The sequence below is a fragment of the Metopolophium dirhodum genome, chromosome 2 (assembly GCF_019925205.1).
Source record: "Metopolophium dirhodum isolate CAU chromosome 2, ASM1992520v1, whole genome shotgun sequence".
Classification (NCBI taxonomy): Eukaryota; Metazoa; Arthropoda; class Insecta; order Hemiptera; family Aphididae; genus Metopolophium; species Metopolophium dirhodum.
In genome coordinates, this window is record NC_083561.1 from 5950728 (window position 1) to 5969620 (window position 18893).

Genomic DNA, 18893 nt, shown 5'->3' on the forward strand with positions numbered 1-18893 from the left:
ACCACTGTATTTTTTCTTATTGAAAATGTTATTTAATTTTTAGAATTTAGTAAAAAAAAATAGTATATTAATAAAAAACCAAATTAATGTTCAAAGTTATGGCACATGGATTTGATAAATTCGTACCGTGTGAGCAGACCAGATTTGTATTGTGTAATTTTAAATTGATTTATTTCTTGTCACTTCAATCTTTTCGATTCTTTCGAAATTTTTATTATATTTTGTTAACTAATTTTAACATACATTTTGGTTTAAACTTCATCAAGAATAATATTCAACCATGGCGCATGATAGACGGTGATTTTGTATTGACATTTTTATTAAAGTTATACTACGACATTACTGGACAGTGGTAACTAAAATGTTTTTTGGTTTACTATGAATAATATTTCTTTGGGCAAAAACCAAATTACTCTTTTTTTTGGCAAAAAAAGGTAATTTGGGCGAAAACCAAAAGGTCGTTTTAGTTGAAAACATGATTGGCGAAAACAAGTAAGATATGGATCTATTCTGACAGACTGAAAAAAGGTTAGGTTAGGTTAGGTTAGCTATTAGCAAAAACAACAAAGTAGATTCTGGATCGATGGTTATAGACCAATCACACTATTAAACACGACATGTGTAAAGTTTTGGAAATAATAGCTTATTATATTATTTGATTTCTGGAAAAAATTAACTACCTAACCCCGTACCAAAATGGACTTAGAAAAAACAATTCAACGTATGACAATCTCAATAAAATTAAAAATAATATGATCAAGTATCTAATAACAAAAAAATATTAAGTCTAGCCAGTCTCATTACACAAGCTAATAAAGTAATATGAAGACACTACATATTATCCAAACACAACAAAGTCATATCATCTTAAATTTCCTAAAAAATAGATCATTACAAATTAAAATATCGAACCAACTCTCGTAAAGTCTCGTTTCCCTCAAGAAAACGACGTAAGTACTACAAGGGTCAGTATTATCTATCATATTATTTTTAGTGGAAATTAACTAAATAAATAAATAATGTAAATTTCTGATAAAATCAAACATACTATTTTTAACGATGCTAACTTCTTACGTAGAAATAAAAATATCAAAAAATACAAACGCATATTCAAGAAATGATTATACATTTAGTAAAACGGACCGAAAACACTGGTTTTAGCTTAAAAAATCAGAATTTATACGAAGGAATCAAACATAGAAGAATTAAAAATAGAAAAAAAAAATAGAAAAATTGGAAATATAGGTACCTAATAAAAAATGTGTACAGATACTAGGTATCACATTCGGTTCTAGGTTCGCATAGCCTCCACGCATAAAAATTCTAAAGATATCTAATAAAGTATATACTAATAAAGTTCTTATATTATTAAAAATATTATCTCACACTACTTGGAGTATTGAGACAAAAACTCTAATCAAACTATTTGAACCGACAATACTAGCTTTTGTTTCACTATGGTTCGATTATATACACTTTATAGCTTTTAACATTAAAATAAAATTCATCGACATAGACCACTGCACAATGATTAAAATTACTGTAGGTGCATTCAAATGTATGTAGCATTATCAAAAGTATTTATAGTATAGCAAGCGAACCAACCTCAGATTTGAAATAAACAGATATAGACAGAGAAAAACAGAGATAACACTACAGTATGTCGAAAAAACTAATATGTCTATCATTAAAACATTTAAAATTATTTCACATACTTATTATAATAATTATTTATTCAAATTGAATGTATTTTTTGAATAAGTGTTGAAACTAAAAATGGGAAATTGGTTGACATGATATAAGTACCTGAAAAATTGTCCAAATTTATTTTTCATATATTGCTCTGTTTGCGTTTGGTTGGGGTTTGTTGGCCACTGTTTGGAGCATTACCGGTAGCTCCATTTTCAAGTTTGGCTAATTTTTTGTACTGCGATGAGTTAATAAATCTTGGATAAGAATCCCTATGCATAAGCGTGTAAATTTGTAGCTGAGCTTCATCGAACATATGAGATGATGGTTGATTGATGTTCTTATTGACGATATCACGAACACGAGAGTCTAAACTCACCTAATTAAAATAAATAATACATTTTTTAAATAAAACTAAAATTAAAATTGGTACTTTCGTATAATCCGGATTACCTGTATTGATTGAGAATTTACCTTTCACTGGCTATGTATATTTCTACTCTCCAAAATTCTTTCCAGAAAGATAAAATAAAATAAATTTTGTTTTGAGGGGAAAATACAGTAAGACTCATAACATAAATAAGTATCTAATGAAATAACAGATATACAATTAATATTATAGTTATTATTATAGAATACAATTCTTACCTAGGTATAGTTAATAATTATTATTTATTATGGTTTGTATATTAGACATTTTTTATGTGTCTCATAAATCATAATTGAGTTAAATAGATTTCTTAACATTTATTTAAATTGATTTTGTTGATATATTACACAAATTCTTAGTAATTATATAGTATAGGTATACCATTGTTTACTCAATGGGATATTGTATTAGTACATTAGTTATTATATATTTATATTAATTTAAAAAAAATGAAAAACTAGTGTTAGTTCAAATAATACTTAAAATACCATTGACTGTGGTATTACGGTAGTCCAGTAAATTCTCAATCGATGCAGGTAGTCAGGATAATAATATGTAAGTACCTTAAAATGTAAATAAATAATAGCTCTTATCTGCTGTAATATTACTACAATTTACAATATAGGTAAGTACCTCCAAAAATACTGAAATATAAACACTTACTTCTTTAGGAGATAGAATCGAAATGTAATCTTCGTAAATGAACCGAGCTTTTTCTTCTATTACATCAGGATTCGATTCTTTTTTTAACTCTTCTACTGCCATCCAGAACAATATGTTCTCTTCGCTGTATTCACATCGTAAGAAATCACGAAATATCTTTTTTCCCGCTGCGTAAATAAAAATAAGAATAATAATGATAATAAATTGTTATGTTATACTATTTTAGTACAATTATAAAAGTAAATGATAATATTAAGCTTTATGTTAAATGTGTATATGTGTGTCAGACGTCAGTAGAATATTTACTGGAGATAAGGAAGATACAGGTTTTCCTTTACCTTGGTTTTTTTTTTTAGTTCCAATACTGAAAATATTATCTTAATTTAACATTTTTATAAATATTTCTTTCAGTTTTCATATTAATTTATACTTCAATAGTGAAATTGTAGTATTGATGAGTAGGTAAGGAAACTTTGATGAGTACTTTAAACAACTTATATTTCCTCCGTGAGAAATGTATTAATTCGATACTGGTGTATATGTGTATATGTATGCATAATAATACACACACTTTAATATTATATTATATTTACTCATATTTATTATATTATATAACATTGGTTTAATTACCAGGACACTTTAGAAGTCGGTCAAATGATTTGCTCCAACTTCGTATTTCGTCCAACGGAGGCCTGTAAAGATTATACTAATTAAAAATTGTTAACATAGTTTATAGGTAGTATGAAATGAAAAATTGAAAATTGAAAATATCACATAAAAGGAGACAATTGCCTCAAAGCGTCTTAGTTTGGTAAAATATGCGAAACTCTTTATATGCCTTCAATATTTTAAACAATTTAAATAGGTGAATATTTTAGATCCAAAACCTAATATATCTAATAATTCTTAAAAAAACATAATTGTTATAAATGTGTCTATAAATAACAACAAAAGTAAATCAAAATAATGACACTTTAAATCTGTTACTAACTTTTGTAACTAATATCTGCTATACAATATTATTTTGTATAGCTGTATAAGTATATACATTTAAGATTTACATAAATTTACCTTAGCTCTACGGGATTTTCGATTATGCCACCGCTAGACCCGTTTCCATTTGTTTTAGGGGGATGACCTTTTAATGGGAAACTGAAAAAATACATAGGTAAGTATTGTTAACTCAACATATTATTTTCCGTGTTAAGTTTATCAGAATACATCCGATAGTTTACTACAAATCAATATTCATAATTATGTTATATATGTCCAAATAAATTAGTGCGTGGTGTATTAATACATAATAATATCTATGTAATCATACATTACAATTTTCAAATTGGTTTAAAATGTTTAGTTTGAATTGTTATTATAAGGCATAAGTTATATACATAAATGTATAACTATGAATATGATACCTATATTATAACTTATACTTATAAAATATATCGTGTACAATTGTTAGGAAGAAAGACTGTAGTGGACAAGAATTGAAAATGTTTTTTAATGTAAATTGTAATGTATTAATACAGCACATAATCATGAATATACCATAATAATTTTTGAATTTTACTATAAAATTTTATTTACAATTTTAGATATTATTTTTCTTTATAAATACACAATACTCACCAAAAACGATCCCTGTATGCGTGAAAATTCAGAATAAAAAGCAACAAACCGTATATTAAAAATAAGTACGAAAATTATTTTAATAAAAGCTCTAAAATATTAATTTAAGATTTATTTATTTAAGGGATAAAATGATAAACAATATTATATTCTTAATAATGCATTTATTAAAATGTTAAGCTTTTCAAAGTCACATAACTATTAATTGATGTATAAAATTTAAATACGATATAAATACAGGTTAATAATAATTAATTGGACTAGGTGATTATAAATCGTATAAATAATAAATGCAAACATAATGTTGATTATCTTCTTATAATAATTTTTAAAGTAATAACCATTAAAATTAATTCTTACACAATTAATGTGTGTATTATAGTTATGAAATCAAACCTTATATTTTTGTTAAGTTTGATTACTATATACTATTAAATTATAAATATAAAAAACAACATTCATATTGATATTAATGTTATTTATAATTTTTTTTATTATTCAATTTTTTAGTTTTAAATTATACTATATGCTCATATTTTAATATCTCAAAAAATAATTGATTATCAATCAATGATTAAAATATTTAATTAATTAATGGTTTTTTGTATTTGTATAAATTTAAAATCTAACATTTAAATTCTTTCTTATACTAAACAATTTATAATTTTGTAATATATTTTGATATGTTATTTAACTAATTACGGATGATGATTTAGCGTGTAGGTCTTTATACGCTAACGTAGATGCATGCTAATGGTAACGGATAAAGTTTTCATAGCCCGTCGCATAGTTTGTGTCATGGAGATTTAGAGTTTGTTAATAATCTATTATTAATTTTTATTATATTATAATGGTAATATAATATGAATTATTAATAAAAATACCATCGAACACAATAAATATTTATGTGACATAAATATGGCACATAAAAGTAGGCGCCTACACTCGTGGATTAGTAGTGGAATCATTGAAAAATACCAAAGACTATGTTAAAAATGTAATTTTCTATTATTCTTGTAAATTGTCTGGAATTTCTCAGAAATATCATAAACGAGAGCTTAGATACAGATATTAAGTATACATGAAGATTAGTTTTATATTTAAATATAAAATTAACACTTCAATATTATTACATACATAATTATAGTTTAACATAAAAATTGTTTAAACAGTTAATGTATAAATTGGTTTTTACTTACCATAACTTGCATATCCTACTCCTGTACGCATGCAAATAAACACTGATTGTACACAAATAAATCAATTAAAATAAGTTTTAAATAAAAAAAACATAAAAATATATATTATACACATTCACGTATAATATGTCTTTACATTAATTATTAATTCGATATAGACACTAAAGTTTTTATTTTTATGTACAAAACATATAATATTTATATTTATAACTTTTTATTAGCTTGTCGTGGAGGAACAACGACAGTGTTCTAATGGTGTCAAGCAATATGTGCCCTCAATTGCCTTTTCCCAGATGAGTGATCACCTGGGAATTCAAGCAAAAACGACATATAATTGCCCTATGATACTTATTCGTGCCATTTAAATAATTATTGATACATAATATAATTTCATGGCTGAAGTATCATAACATAAAATAAAGGAACAACTTTTTTTATGAAAAAGTTAAATCATGTTCTCAATATGTATGTACTATAATTGTATTATATTGTATATAATAATAAATTAATGTAAATTAGTATTGCTTATATTTTTACTTAAAAACATTAATTTATCAATTAAAAATAAATTAACTAGCTAAAATATATACATAAAACTATTAGTTTTTAATGTATATACTATATATATTAAAGTAAAACCTTTATTTGTGAATGAAAATTATTTCAACAATAATTAAAAACAGACGTTTTTTTTTTGTTAACAGCATACAAATTAAATACAACAATGCATTTTAATCTTTGAATAATAGGTACCGCAATTAATGACCGTGGACGATACTCGTTATTTCAATCACACTGCCAATAAGCACATAATATATTATATTAAAATATATTTATTATTGAATAATTATAACTCAACAGAATTTAAATGAATTTGTTGATGTTAACAATTAACAAATATCACTTTTAATAAACTATAAAGGAGTTATTTTAATGTAGATATTACGGGTAAAATGGAATATCAAATAGTGTAAACAGCAAATAAAACAATATTTATATACAATATTATTATAATTGTTTTTATTATTTAACAATTTTTATAATTATTTAAATAAAATATGATTATAGTTAATTTTTATATTATGTGATAAATCATTTATAGATTTTCTTATTTTTTTTTTTTTTTTATAATACACATTTAGGTATAAGAATATTATTAATATTATAAAATAAGGGATATGGTGTGGCTCGGTGGTTGCCGGTTGGCCTCAATCACTAACATGTTCTGAGGTCAAGCATCGGCCGACGTCACTAGTTCACGAATGGGTGACCACCTGGGTTTTTAGTGATGATTCCTCGCCCCATATACACGTATTCCTCAACCAACCGTAACCTCCTACAAAATTCTAATGTCCATAGTTGCCGATTCTTAAGATCAATAAAAAAAAGTAATAAAATAAAAACCGATAGAAATTTCACTTTAGTTATTTTTATTTCATATCGAAATTTTAAAAGTAACATTAATTTCGATAGTTGATACAATCAACCACCCCATAATGATTGATCAGTCGAGGTATTATGATAACCACTGCTTCGTACGCGTAATATTTATCGAACGTTTGTATTATATTATATAATATTATACCTATGTGTTTTTAATTAATAAAATGGAATCAAAAATGTATAATATTTGAACAGATTTATAAAAGAGATAAAACTAACAACTCTTCTCTTAAAAATTAAAACAATATGAAATAATTGTTTGCCTATTTAAATCTGTCGAAGGTAGACAAAAAATGTTATTAAAAAACAATGGACCAGTATTAAGTATTGACAGTATTAATATATTATATATAATAAATTAATTGAAAATGAGAGTACCTAACGTCACACAAGGCAATCATAGTATTGAGTTAAACTAAGAATGGCACATAATTGTAGAAAAAAAAAAAGAAAAATATTTAATTAGCAGTTCTCATTGCCCTATAGTCCACATTTTGCCATATAAACGTACCTATACAAAATAGTATACAACTTTTTATTTAATTTTTATTGCACAGCGACTATTGAATATTATTATAGTTTGAAAAATAATATGAAAATATATATTCTTACCAAGAGCATCCACAACAACAACACCAACAAGATATGCATGGATGCTTATGAGCGGTCGTCACTTGCGTTTCAATGGCCGCGTTCGGTTCGGCAACGTCCGGAGGCACAGGCAGTGGGTCTGTCGGTGTACTGGGATTTCCAGGAGGAGTGAACCTGTGCCTGGCCGTGCACGGTGGCGACCCACCCTGTGATCCAACTGGATCGCCCCTTTCAATCGGCACAAGCACACTCATCTAAAGAAAGAAAAATACCATATTAAAAATAATGAATCTATACATGTATAAAATATATGTCGTAAAAATGTTTTATATACGACGATATTTTTGTTTTGTTTTACATAAATCACATGTTCTGCCAGAGATTATCAAATTAGGCAAGAGGTATGCAAGAAAAAAATGAGAAATATACAGACAATGGAAAAACCCGATTAATTGTGATATACTAACATATACCAAATAAACATTAACTTCCTAGTTAAAAACTTGTTTTAAATAAATATAATTCATTAAATAAAGGACATAATGAAATACAATTAGCAAAGTAAAACATAATACCTATCGTTGTTAATTATTGATAATTATTCTTCAAACCTAAAATATATTAAAATAATATATATTCAACTTTTAGTTTGTATAGTTTTACTAGTTTATAGTAATTTTTAAACACATTATAATAAGTGTAAAAGCAACTTTAAAAATATTTAAATGTCCTTAAAAATACTATATGTGGTTGCACTGGTTGTAGCCAAAGTGTTTTAATAATGAAATTGATTATTCAATTAAGTTACCCTTTGAAATATACGTGAGTACGTGACTAATAACTTCAGTTTCCTTTTTTCACTATAATGCTAAATTAAAAGCATTGTATTTTTTTCCTCAAGGGTAGAATACATTACTAAAAGCTAAGCTAATGGATCTTGATTGATTGTTTGGTCACGTAATGTTAACACTTTGACCAAATCCAACCTCATGTTTTCTATATGTACCTTTAGCTATTTTAATGATTTTATTAAATACAAAAAAAATATACTAACATTGACTTATGAATAATCAATAACGTTACTAAAATAACCTTATTGAATTCTTAGAAATTCTATATACCTAAGTTATAAATGTTACTTTTAAATAATTAACGTTACCTATATATTTATATATAATTACTCAGTTTACCAAGGTTACTGATTAAAACATATAACTATGATAATACTAAATAGTAAATACTAAATTATTCTAAGTGATATTTTAAAGTAAGTTTCATATTTTATCTATACGTTTATTAGTTTTTTTTGTATAATTTAAAGTATCTACCGGGTAATTCACCAAGGAACCTTTTTTTACTTTAATAATGCAGATCAAAATATAATTTTTGGAATTTTAAATATACCTACTTAAAGACCATGTTTTAAATTTTTGAGATTTTTTTGTTTTTCTTAAGAAATGCCCTGTGGTTGATACAAGCTTGTGTTTTTCAAATGAGAACTCATTTCCCATTTTTTACTGTAAACATTTAGCAGATGATATTGTTGAGCATTTTGATGTATATAATTAAAATTTGAACGAGTAGATTCCGAGTTATTAAACATTATGTATAACATTAAGACTTATGATAATAGTTCATAATAGAGGTATAAACACATATTATACTATAATAATATATATTATGTGGCTTGGCGCGGTGCGTTGGCACAGTCACCCGCTGCTACTAGTTCCCGGATCCGGATGGGTGACCACCCGGGTTCGAAGTATCAAAAACCTTGCCACATATGTATACACGTGTTGCTTACCTACCGTAACAACCTTACCTTATCAACTCTACCAACTCTACCAACCCTACCAACCATAGTCCATAATCCCTACGTATAGCTAATAATGGCCATAGTTGCTGGGCTCAAGTTCAAGACAAACAAAAAAAAATATTATGTTTATTTATTTAGTCAAGCACTATTATTATTGATACAATTTATATAAAATTATAAATGCTAGTATAGTAATATTGCTTATAATAATTTTTAAAGCAAGTAATATCCTTTTTAATTTATCAAATTATCTATCTATTGTACCTGTTGTGTAATCCGTTGATTAAAATTGATAATACACAGTAGTTTTATAAAAAGTATGAAGTCATCGTAAATAATTACTGCTACCTACTTATTAGTAGGTAGGTACTTATAGTTATCTTAGTCATAACAATATCCAAAATTAGTCACATCTCTAATTATAAATTATTTTCGTTGATAATGATAAAAAATAATGTTTGTATAAAATGTGTTTCATTTAATATCGAAGATAATAGATAATAACTTTTTTGCCTTTTTTACTTAGTTACCTTTCTGATTTTTTGTGTTTAATTTTCAATTCATCTGATAGCTTTATGTATGACATTCGTATTAACGGTACAAATCGATAACAGATTGTAAAGACGGCGTATTGTCGATGTTATGTTTAAAATTATTTTTAATGTGTTTTATTAACGGCGATATTTATCGATATCGCTAAATACTTGATCGAGTATTTGGTATGGCAAGTTAATTTACCTTCATAAAAGTACCAATACTACATCTCTATGTACAACAATATTTGAAGTCCAAACCGTCAAAGTTTTTCAGAAGAAAATGTATGTAAATATATGGTAGTTGATTTTTTTTAATACAAGCTAGTAAAATTTGACATAAATCTATTACATTGTTCAGTTAATTTTTATTTGTTGTTTTAGGTTTTTCATAGTAAAGTAGGTGCCATATTAAAAAATAATTTCTTATTGATGTTAATAACTTGCGCTAAGTTCATAATTCATTACACGCTGTCACAGATTATTATACAATAATAGTAGTCCAGAGACAAGTCAATAAGTCATACACTTTTTTCTTGTTGATAAATGAGTGATACTATAAAAGATGATTGTGTATATCGCACTAAGATATAGCCTTAAATCTGAAACAAGTATATTATAAAATTATAATGGATGTTTACAAAAAAATTGTTTTACTAATTCTAAATCTATGCCCCTGAGTAAGACAGTTTTACGTGGTCTACTAATAATTCAATTAACAAATGCTAAATGGCTTTATTTTCAGCTATTCAAATTTATATAGTGGTCATTTTAACTCTAGTCAGACTTATTATAAGAAAAATGCAAAAAAATACCTATAACAAAATGAAGAAAAATGCTAATTAAAATTTGTGTAATTGAATTGTGCTAGACATAGATCAAATGTCTGTAAAAGGGAACATCGTATAAAAGTACTAGAAAAAAAAGTGGGTAAGTGGATGTCGCTCTGCTGTACAGTAGGTTACAAGTGGGTCACTGTATAATCATACGATTGTATTAAATTTGAATTCATTGATATCATATCATTATATACGAAAAACGATTCTGAGCGGAAACGGTTTGTCAGTCTGGGATATTTTATATTGTTATTTTATTTTATTATAGCCTGTAAGTTGAATTAATATTATAATTTACAACAAAATAACAAAAAAATTTTTTATTTGTTTCTATGGTGATACACAAAACGTTAGAAATTAAAATTCCATTTTTAGCGGTTTTTTGTAATTTGTCGGTGGTTTTTCCCGTAGCATTAAATAACTATTGAGAAAATCGAAAAATGACTTCTCTAAAGTACCATCTTAATCCAATTTTCTAAAAGATAAGACACTATATGTTTAAATCGAAGCACTCTTTCTGGTAAAAATTGTGTATACGGGATAAAAAAAAATAATAAACACCATTGTACAACCACTAGATTCCTCGCTCCGCTCAGAATCTAAAATTGAAATACAAAATTCCACGCCATAATCACAATTAATTTTCAAATTCCAATCTTAAACTTATGTTTATTGGTTTGATATACTTTTTATTTTTTGAAGTCAATATTAATTATTACAACGTACCTACCTACCTACCTACCTACCTAATATAATATTAATAACGAACAAAATAATAAAATTAATTATAGATATTAAAATACCTATTTATACATCTATTTTTGATTTTTCGAGTTTGGCCCCTAAATGGAAAATAAATCTTCAGTCCCCCGACGGGCAGGGTTGGCCAGACCAAGAGGCAAGAAGTATCTCTTAAGTTAAATATCAACAAAAAAGCGGGTAAGTGGATGTCGCTCTGCTGTACAGTAGGTTACAAGTGAGTCAATGTATAATGGATTGTATTAAACTTGAATTCAATGATATAATATCATTGTATAAGAAAAACAATTCTGAACGGAGACGGTTTATCAGCCTGGATTTTTTAAAATGTTATTATTTATTATAGACTTTAAGTTAAATTAATATTATAATATTATAATTTTTTATTCGTTGCTACGGTGATAAACAAAGCGTTAGAAATTAAAATCCCATTTTAAGCGATTTTTCGTAATTTGTCAGTAGTTTTTCCCATGGCATTAAATAACTATTGAGAAAATCAAAAAATGACCTCTCTAAAGTACCATCTATTGATCCAATTTGCTAAAAGATAAGGTACTATATGTTGGAATCGAAGCACTTCTAAGACAATCATTTGTCATCACTTATCGGTTGAGTGCACCAATCAAAAACTGTATTTTTTTTATAACCTAACCTACTATTCTTCATATTGTATGCTTATTTTCCAAGCACATAATACTATATTATTTATGGTTTCAAACAATTATAGAATCAACATTTAATTCATCAACATAAAAATTACGACATTTCTACTCAATCGGGTCAATCTTTATTTGAACAACCCAGGTCACTGGGAAATGTCCTGGTTACTCACTCCACCCTTGAGCCAAACCGACACGGGTTTAATAAAGTAAAAGTGAAAGTCTTATTGTTTTCATGGTTTTATTTTGATCGGGAATCAGTTTTTTTAAATATTTAGGGAGATAGAATGTAAAAATTTAAAATACTACAATTTTATGTAGAAAAACCCAAATCATCAATAAGATGATAAATTATTATTAATAAATATATAATACAACTTATATATAGGTACAAATATTAGTTAACGTAAATAAAAATAAGATTTAAATTAGGGTGATTAAAGTACATGAGTAATAGTGTAAGACATTTTAAGACTTTAAGTTATTCATAATTCATTCATATGATGGCAATTGATTGGCCTACTGGTATAATAATTAAATATTTATATAGTTGATACAATTTTATTTTTGTAGATTTAATTATTTTATGCTTGGGTAATAATTATTATACATTTAAAAGCGTATTTCTGATTTGAAAAACAGAAATTTGCGTCAATATATGTTACTCCTTGAGTGGTACAAAAAATATCATACATTTTAAAATATTGTATTGAAGTATAGGTATTTAAAATTCCAAATATCAGATTTTTAATAACATGCATTATTAATGCATAATAACAAAAAAAAAGGAGCTAGTATACTTGGTAAATCACCCTGTATATTATTTATTAAATAGTATATATATAACTTCACTTTTTTCTTAGAAATTCTTTATAATTTTTTTAGGTGATTTACTTGTTTTATGGCAATCTTTATTTATAATTTTATATTCCAAAATAGAATATTTTTAGGGCTACAGCAACTGGGAAATTTTTAAGATGGCCTTCTCAAACACAGTCTCCATATAGTCTGTACCATCAACTTTCAATCGATAGAAAAACTTTATGAAACTTTTAAAGAACTTCTTTTACTCAAAAATACAATATTAAATAAATCCAAATAAAAGCACACACATAATTTAAAAACAAATAGCTTTTTCGCTACTCACAGAAACTAGAAATATTTCTATGAAATAGGCAATAAAATAATTTTTCTGTTTTTCGAATTTTCAAAATATTTTGATTTTTTTTTAACTGTTTACGGATATTTTCAGATTCCAATTTTATTAGTAATTTTTTTTTTATGATTATCAATTAAATGTTATTTTTTGAGTAAAAAAGCTTGCAAATTGAATACAAGGCTCCTAATATATTATTACAAAGGCATTTGAAAAATATTTAAAATCCAAAGCCACATTTTTTTTTATAAGCATTTAAAGTACAAAACTTGACATATTATTTTGAGTTAGACATTCATAAAAATTTTTCTTTTTAAATCCAAGGTTTTAAAATGTAATACAAGATTCCTCATAAGTTTGTATACCATCATAAAGAAAAATTTTTACAAAAAGTTTAATTAAATTTTTATGAGCTTTTGAAGTTCATATTTTTACAAGATTGGATATTCACTCGATAGCTCATGTAGAAGTATTCTTATTTTGTTGCAATTCAAAAACTAATAACTTTAGATACATGAAAATTTCTCTGAATGTTTATATTTTTATTTTCTATACACAATAAAATTTTAAAAAAAATTTGACTTGTTTTGAGATGTTTACAAACAATTTCAAATTTCAACTTTTTTTTCTTTAAATATCAAAAAAAATTTTATTTGTAGGGCCAAAAAGTGTGAAAAGGTAATACAAGGCTCCTGATATAATGTTACAATAGCAGTTGAAAAATATTTAAAATACATGGACACATTTTTTTAAGAACATTTAAAGTTCATGTTTTGACAAAATGTGTCAAATTTAAAATTTAAAAATGATTTTGCAGTTAAAAATTAAAAAATGTTCAACTTTTATACCTAAGGATAAGAATTGAAAATTTAAAACAAGGTTCCACGGAAAAAGTTAAATGATTTACTTTATTTATAATAATATCATTAAATATACTTAGTAATATATCATAGGCTGACTGACCATCTTCGATCAGAATCGTTTTTCTTATACAATGATATTATATCATTGAATTTAAATTTAACACCATCTATTACAGTGACCCACTTGTAAACTTCTGTACAACAGAGCGACACCCACTTGCCCACCTTTTTATAATTTATACATATTACATATATTATAAAGCGGGGAGCTTAACCACCTAAAAATAAACTCAAGCCTCCCCTAAATTAGTATTGTATAATACCTATACAATAATATAAAAATGGAATGGAATAATTAAAGTACCTACTATTGAGGTTGATACTTTTTTAATTTTTATAATACGAAATTACTGCATTGTATGGATTAAATACATCACTAAATTAATAAATATATTTTGAATTCCCAATAATATTTGAAAAATTATTCTTAACATTCTCCATAAGCTAATTTCTTAAGCTCAGTGACAACCATGTCAACTGACATTTTTCCAAAACAAGATTGCGATATTCAATATTTTTTTATAAGTTATGAAATTACCGATGGTCTTTGCATACACTTGGTTTTAAAGAAATCAAAAATGAGTTAAGTACTGCACAGACTAGGGTTTCAAGCTTCAAAGTGCTAAATTAAATATACGATAACAATTCGTCAATAATATTTGTTATCAAAATATTTTTCTTTTTATCAATAATAATAATGTACTTCATTTTAAATATTAAGGTTTTTATTTAATGCACTAAAATTAAAATACATAAAATTTAGTCATAAAAGAATTAATAATTTTTATTAATTAAAGTTGTTGTTAAAATTATATACGTACATTTTTATATACAAATATACCTTTTAAACTAATATAGTATAATTGTTTTGTGTAATTTCAACACACTTAATTAAAAAAAAAAAAGTTTTTAAAATGATATAATTATGTCATTATAATACACAACAGCGCAGTTAGTTCAAAATATATAATATAACATGACCGCGACGACGTGCCACTATTATAACCGTATATACTATCTATACAAATTGAAAGATAAGGGAATAGTTTTAAATTTTTATCTATTAAATTATAACACTTGAACAACGTGGAATTTCAAAACAAACAAAAAATAAGTATTATTTGACTATCTGTATTTTCGATGAATTATAAATTTGAACAATAAACCGTTTTACGGATTGTCTTTTTTAAATAATAGTCGCTTTTGATAAACTGTTCAATTACTGGCAATAGCTTGGCATAATATGTTCTTAATACCTTAAAAAAGTTTAACAGAAAAAAATAATTGAAAACTCGTGCCTATTAATTGGGTCATAGTCTAATCGAAGCGTAAAAGCTATTGGTTTTACAACTATGTGGTTTTGTTCAGTAAGTCAGAAAACACTAGAAGTAATAAGTGCTCTAAAAATGGAATGTAGACTCACATTAACCAATGTCTACTATACAATATATTTCAAGAAAATCTTGAAAAATGCCCTTGAAAATATTGCTAAACATTAAACAAATATTATCAATATGTAATATAAATTAATTGATGTATAATTCACATTTTTAAACTTAAATTTAAAGCTTGAATACGAAAATTCGATTCTATCCACGGGGCACGAAGCACGGTAATATTATAATAATAAATAGTTATCAAATAAACATATTCTAATAATCTTATTTTTGAGCTTTAATGCTACTTCTTTCTTAGTTCTAACACAGTACGAACTCTTAGATTGAATTTAATGTTGTATTGATAGTTAAAAGCATTTTGTTAAGAGTGTATAAATATAAAATCAGTAATGAATATATTAAAATATATTTCCTGACATTTTTTTTATATTTACATTTTAAGCAAGTTTTTGGTCTTTCTTTCAAAACGTTCATGACAAAATTAAATTGTGGTTGAAATTAATTGTTTATGCATTTAATGATTTTATTTTAAAATATCTAGTTTATCCGAACTTAAATTATTTTATTTTAATTACAATATTTAATATATTTTTACATCTTACTAAAAATATACAAGTGAGATATAATATTATTATTATTACGTTAATTGACAATAGTTAGTTTTTTTTATGCATTTAAAATGTACATTACTGAAATCAAAAATATTATGTTACTATACTAATAACTATATACATGCTATTACGATATAATAGATATTATTACATGAGGAATTAGCATAAATAGCAGAATACCGCCTGCTTTTCGGCTTCAAGAATTAAAAGTTGAAAATAGTCTGTACACTATTATTTATTATAAGCTTACACACTGTATTTGACATCTGGAGCCATTGTTGATTGTGAAGTAAAAATTTACTGAATTTATAAAACATTAGGTTCAGATATTATCGTTGTGAAGGAGTCATCAGTATTACTAATAATAATTAAGAATAATATTGCAATTAATTATGTATTAGTGCACTAAGTACCCATAATATTATAGATTGAGTTCAGAAAAGATGAGGACACACATTCGTCTATTTATTATTAGCCGTTGGTTAAAGTCGAGTATCTACACACACATATGTACCGAAATTGCCTATACATATCGCCCTCATATCTTAACCATACACATCTCACTATAGATAACAGTGACTGAACACATATCGGACATACATATACAAACACGGGTATAAACATGTCATAATAAAACCCCTTTCACCACAATACAAATGTGTTTTTTACAAATTAAAAAATCGTATTTACAATAAATCTGAAAAATTCAATTTAAATTAGTGGTTGTTAAATCAACGGTAATTTAAATCGATTTGTGAGTATGGGATTATCAAAAAAAATTATCCATCACGCCATAGAATACCGCAGGGCTAAAGAGTATTCGTCCGCCGCACGACTGGCAGCACTGCAGGCGACTCGTTTCACGCAGGCACCCCACTATATCGGAAACTTGGTCCCCCTACAACATCCCCTCAAATCGGGCACTAATATTTAAAAAACCGACGTTGCTACGTATAGTGTATAGTCAATGAGACCTTATCGACAATGCCATTTTCGCAGATGTAGCATCGATAAAAATCCAGACCTAAATAGGTTTTTCACGACTAGCGAGTTTCCTCGATCATTATTAGTGAAGACATATTAAATAGTTATATGGATATTGTAGATATTATACTGAAATAGTTTAATATTATGTGATAGGTTTGATAAAAAAAAAAAAAACCATGCAACTAGTATCAGTATTAGTAATGGTACAATAATGTTAGCTGTTTCGAAAAACGACGAAACGTAAAGTCAAATATTCGATCTCGTCGTGTTGTTCGAATGGGGTTCGGGGACTTTTTGGATTTTCATCCGATATATTGGAAACCACTGAAAATTTGTTTAGCGTATTCGTTGATTCCGCGGAGTAGTCGGGTGTGCCTCGTCGATTCGAGGGAAACGACAACGACAACGGTGGCGGCGGCGGCGGCGTTGGCAGCCGCGGTGGTTGCTGCCCAGCCGACGTTTAGTGAATGACCGTACAACAGTGATCGGCGCGCGCGCGCACCCACCGGGCCCCCAATCAATATGCCGGGGACCCAGTACCGCCCCGGGCGTACCTGCCCACAACATAACCCGGTTATTTACTATACCCACCTATATATATAGCCGGCACTTCCGCGGGGGTTCCCAAAAACGCTTCCGAACAACGGCATTGTACCTATATGTGAACTGTAAATAATAATAATACATAGACGTATAACAATATGTAGTGTGTGCGACGGTCACTGGACTCTGGTGTGTCAAGTATAAGTCCTTTTACACCCTCTACGCCATCTTCACCGATCCACACTACGTACCGATATAACACGTACGCCAAACGCCTCGCTCCCCACTGACACAAGGCTATCATATTATATCACACACACGTACGCACGCGTGCACACAAATACCGGTGTGTGTGTGTGTGTGTGTGTGTGTATACAGAGTACATCTGAGCTATAGCAAGTGCGAAATGAACAATCGAGGTTTTATTGAAATAGAAATATATATAGTATCGGAATCGGTCAAACCTCAGAAATTCCAGGTCAAAACGCAAAAATCGCTCACGGTACTTAGACAAAAGTCATACTACGACTTTTTCCCAGGCAAACCTAGTTGGGATCAATATTATTTGGGAAAACCAGCAACCATACATTAAATATTTCTCAGTATTATAAAAAAAAGTACATAATAATATTATTTTGATGTAAATAAATAATTAAAATATAAATACCTACGACAAAAAAATATTTTTGATGTTTTTTTATTATTTAAATGTACTATGATGCACTACGTATATGATCAATTTATTTAATAATTATTACTTTGTGAATTTCTACCTAATATTTATAAAAAATATGGTGCTTACTGTAAATATAAAGTTGATACGGTTTGGCCCAAGTGATATGTTGGTCACAACTATAGGTTTGCCCGAGAAAAAATCAAACTATGACGTTTTTCCCAAGTTTTTCCATATAGTTCATGTTTTGCCTTTTAATTTCTAAGGTTTTCCCGATTTCAACATTTACCCATGACATAATATACCTATACAATTACGCCCTAGATGCTTTCTCTTTTTTTCTCTATTGGATT

The 18893-nt window shown here is 26.8% G+C and overlaps 1 protein-coding gene across 5 annotated transcripts in view; it reads right to left on the reverse strand.

The window, feature by feature from the left end:
- Positions 1-18893, reverse strand: part of LOC132938421 (regulator of G-protein signaling 17) — a 29348-nt gene that overhangs the window by 2793 nt on the left and 7662 nt on the right. For 2 of the 5 annotated variants that reach the window (XM_061005245.1, XM_061005244.1), the window contains exons 3-9: positions 7669-7901; positions 5614-5655; positions 4415-4426; positions 3854-3934; positions 3413-3474; positions 2783-2949; positions 1807-2068 (exon numbers count right to left, since the gene is read on the reverse strand). In XM_061005245.1, the coding sequence (XP_060861228.1) occupies positions 1832-2068; positions 2783-2949; positions 3413-3474; positions 3854-3934; positions 4415-4426; positions 5614-5655; positions 7669-7901 (834 nt within the window). In that variant the 3' untranslated portion in view covers positions 1807-1831. The remainder of the gene's footprint in view (positions 1-1806; positions 2069-2782; positions 2950-3412; positions 3475-3853; positions 3935-4414; positions 4427-5613; positions 5656-7668; positions 7902-18893) is intronic. The other 3 variants (XM_061005247.1, XM_061005248.1, XM_061005246.1) reach the window with 3 other exon arrangements.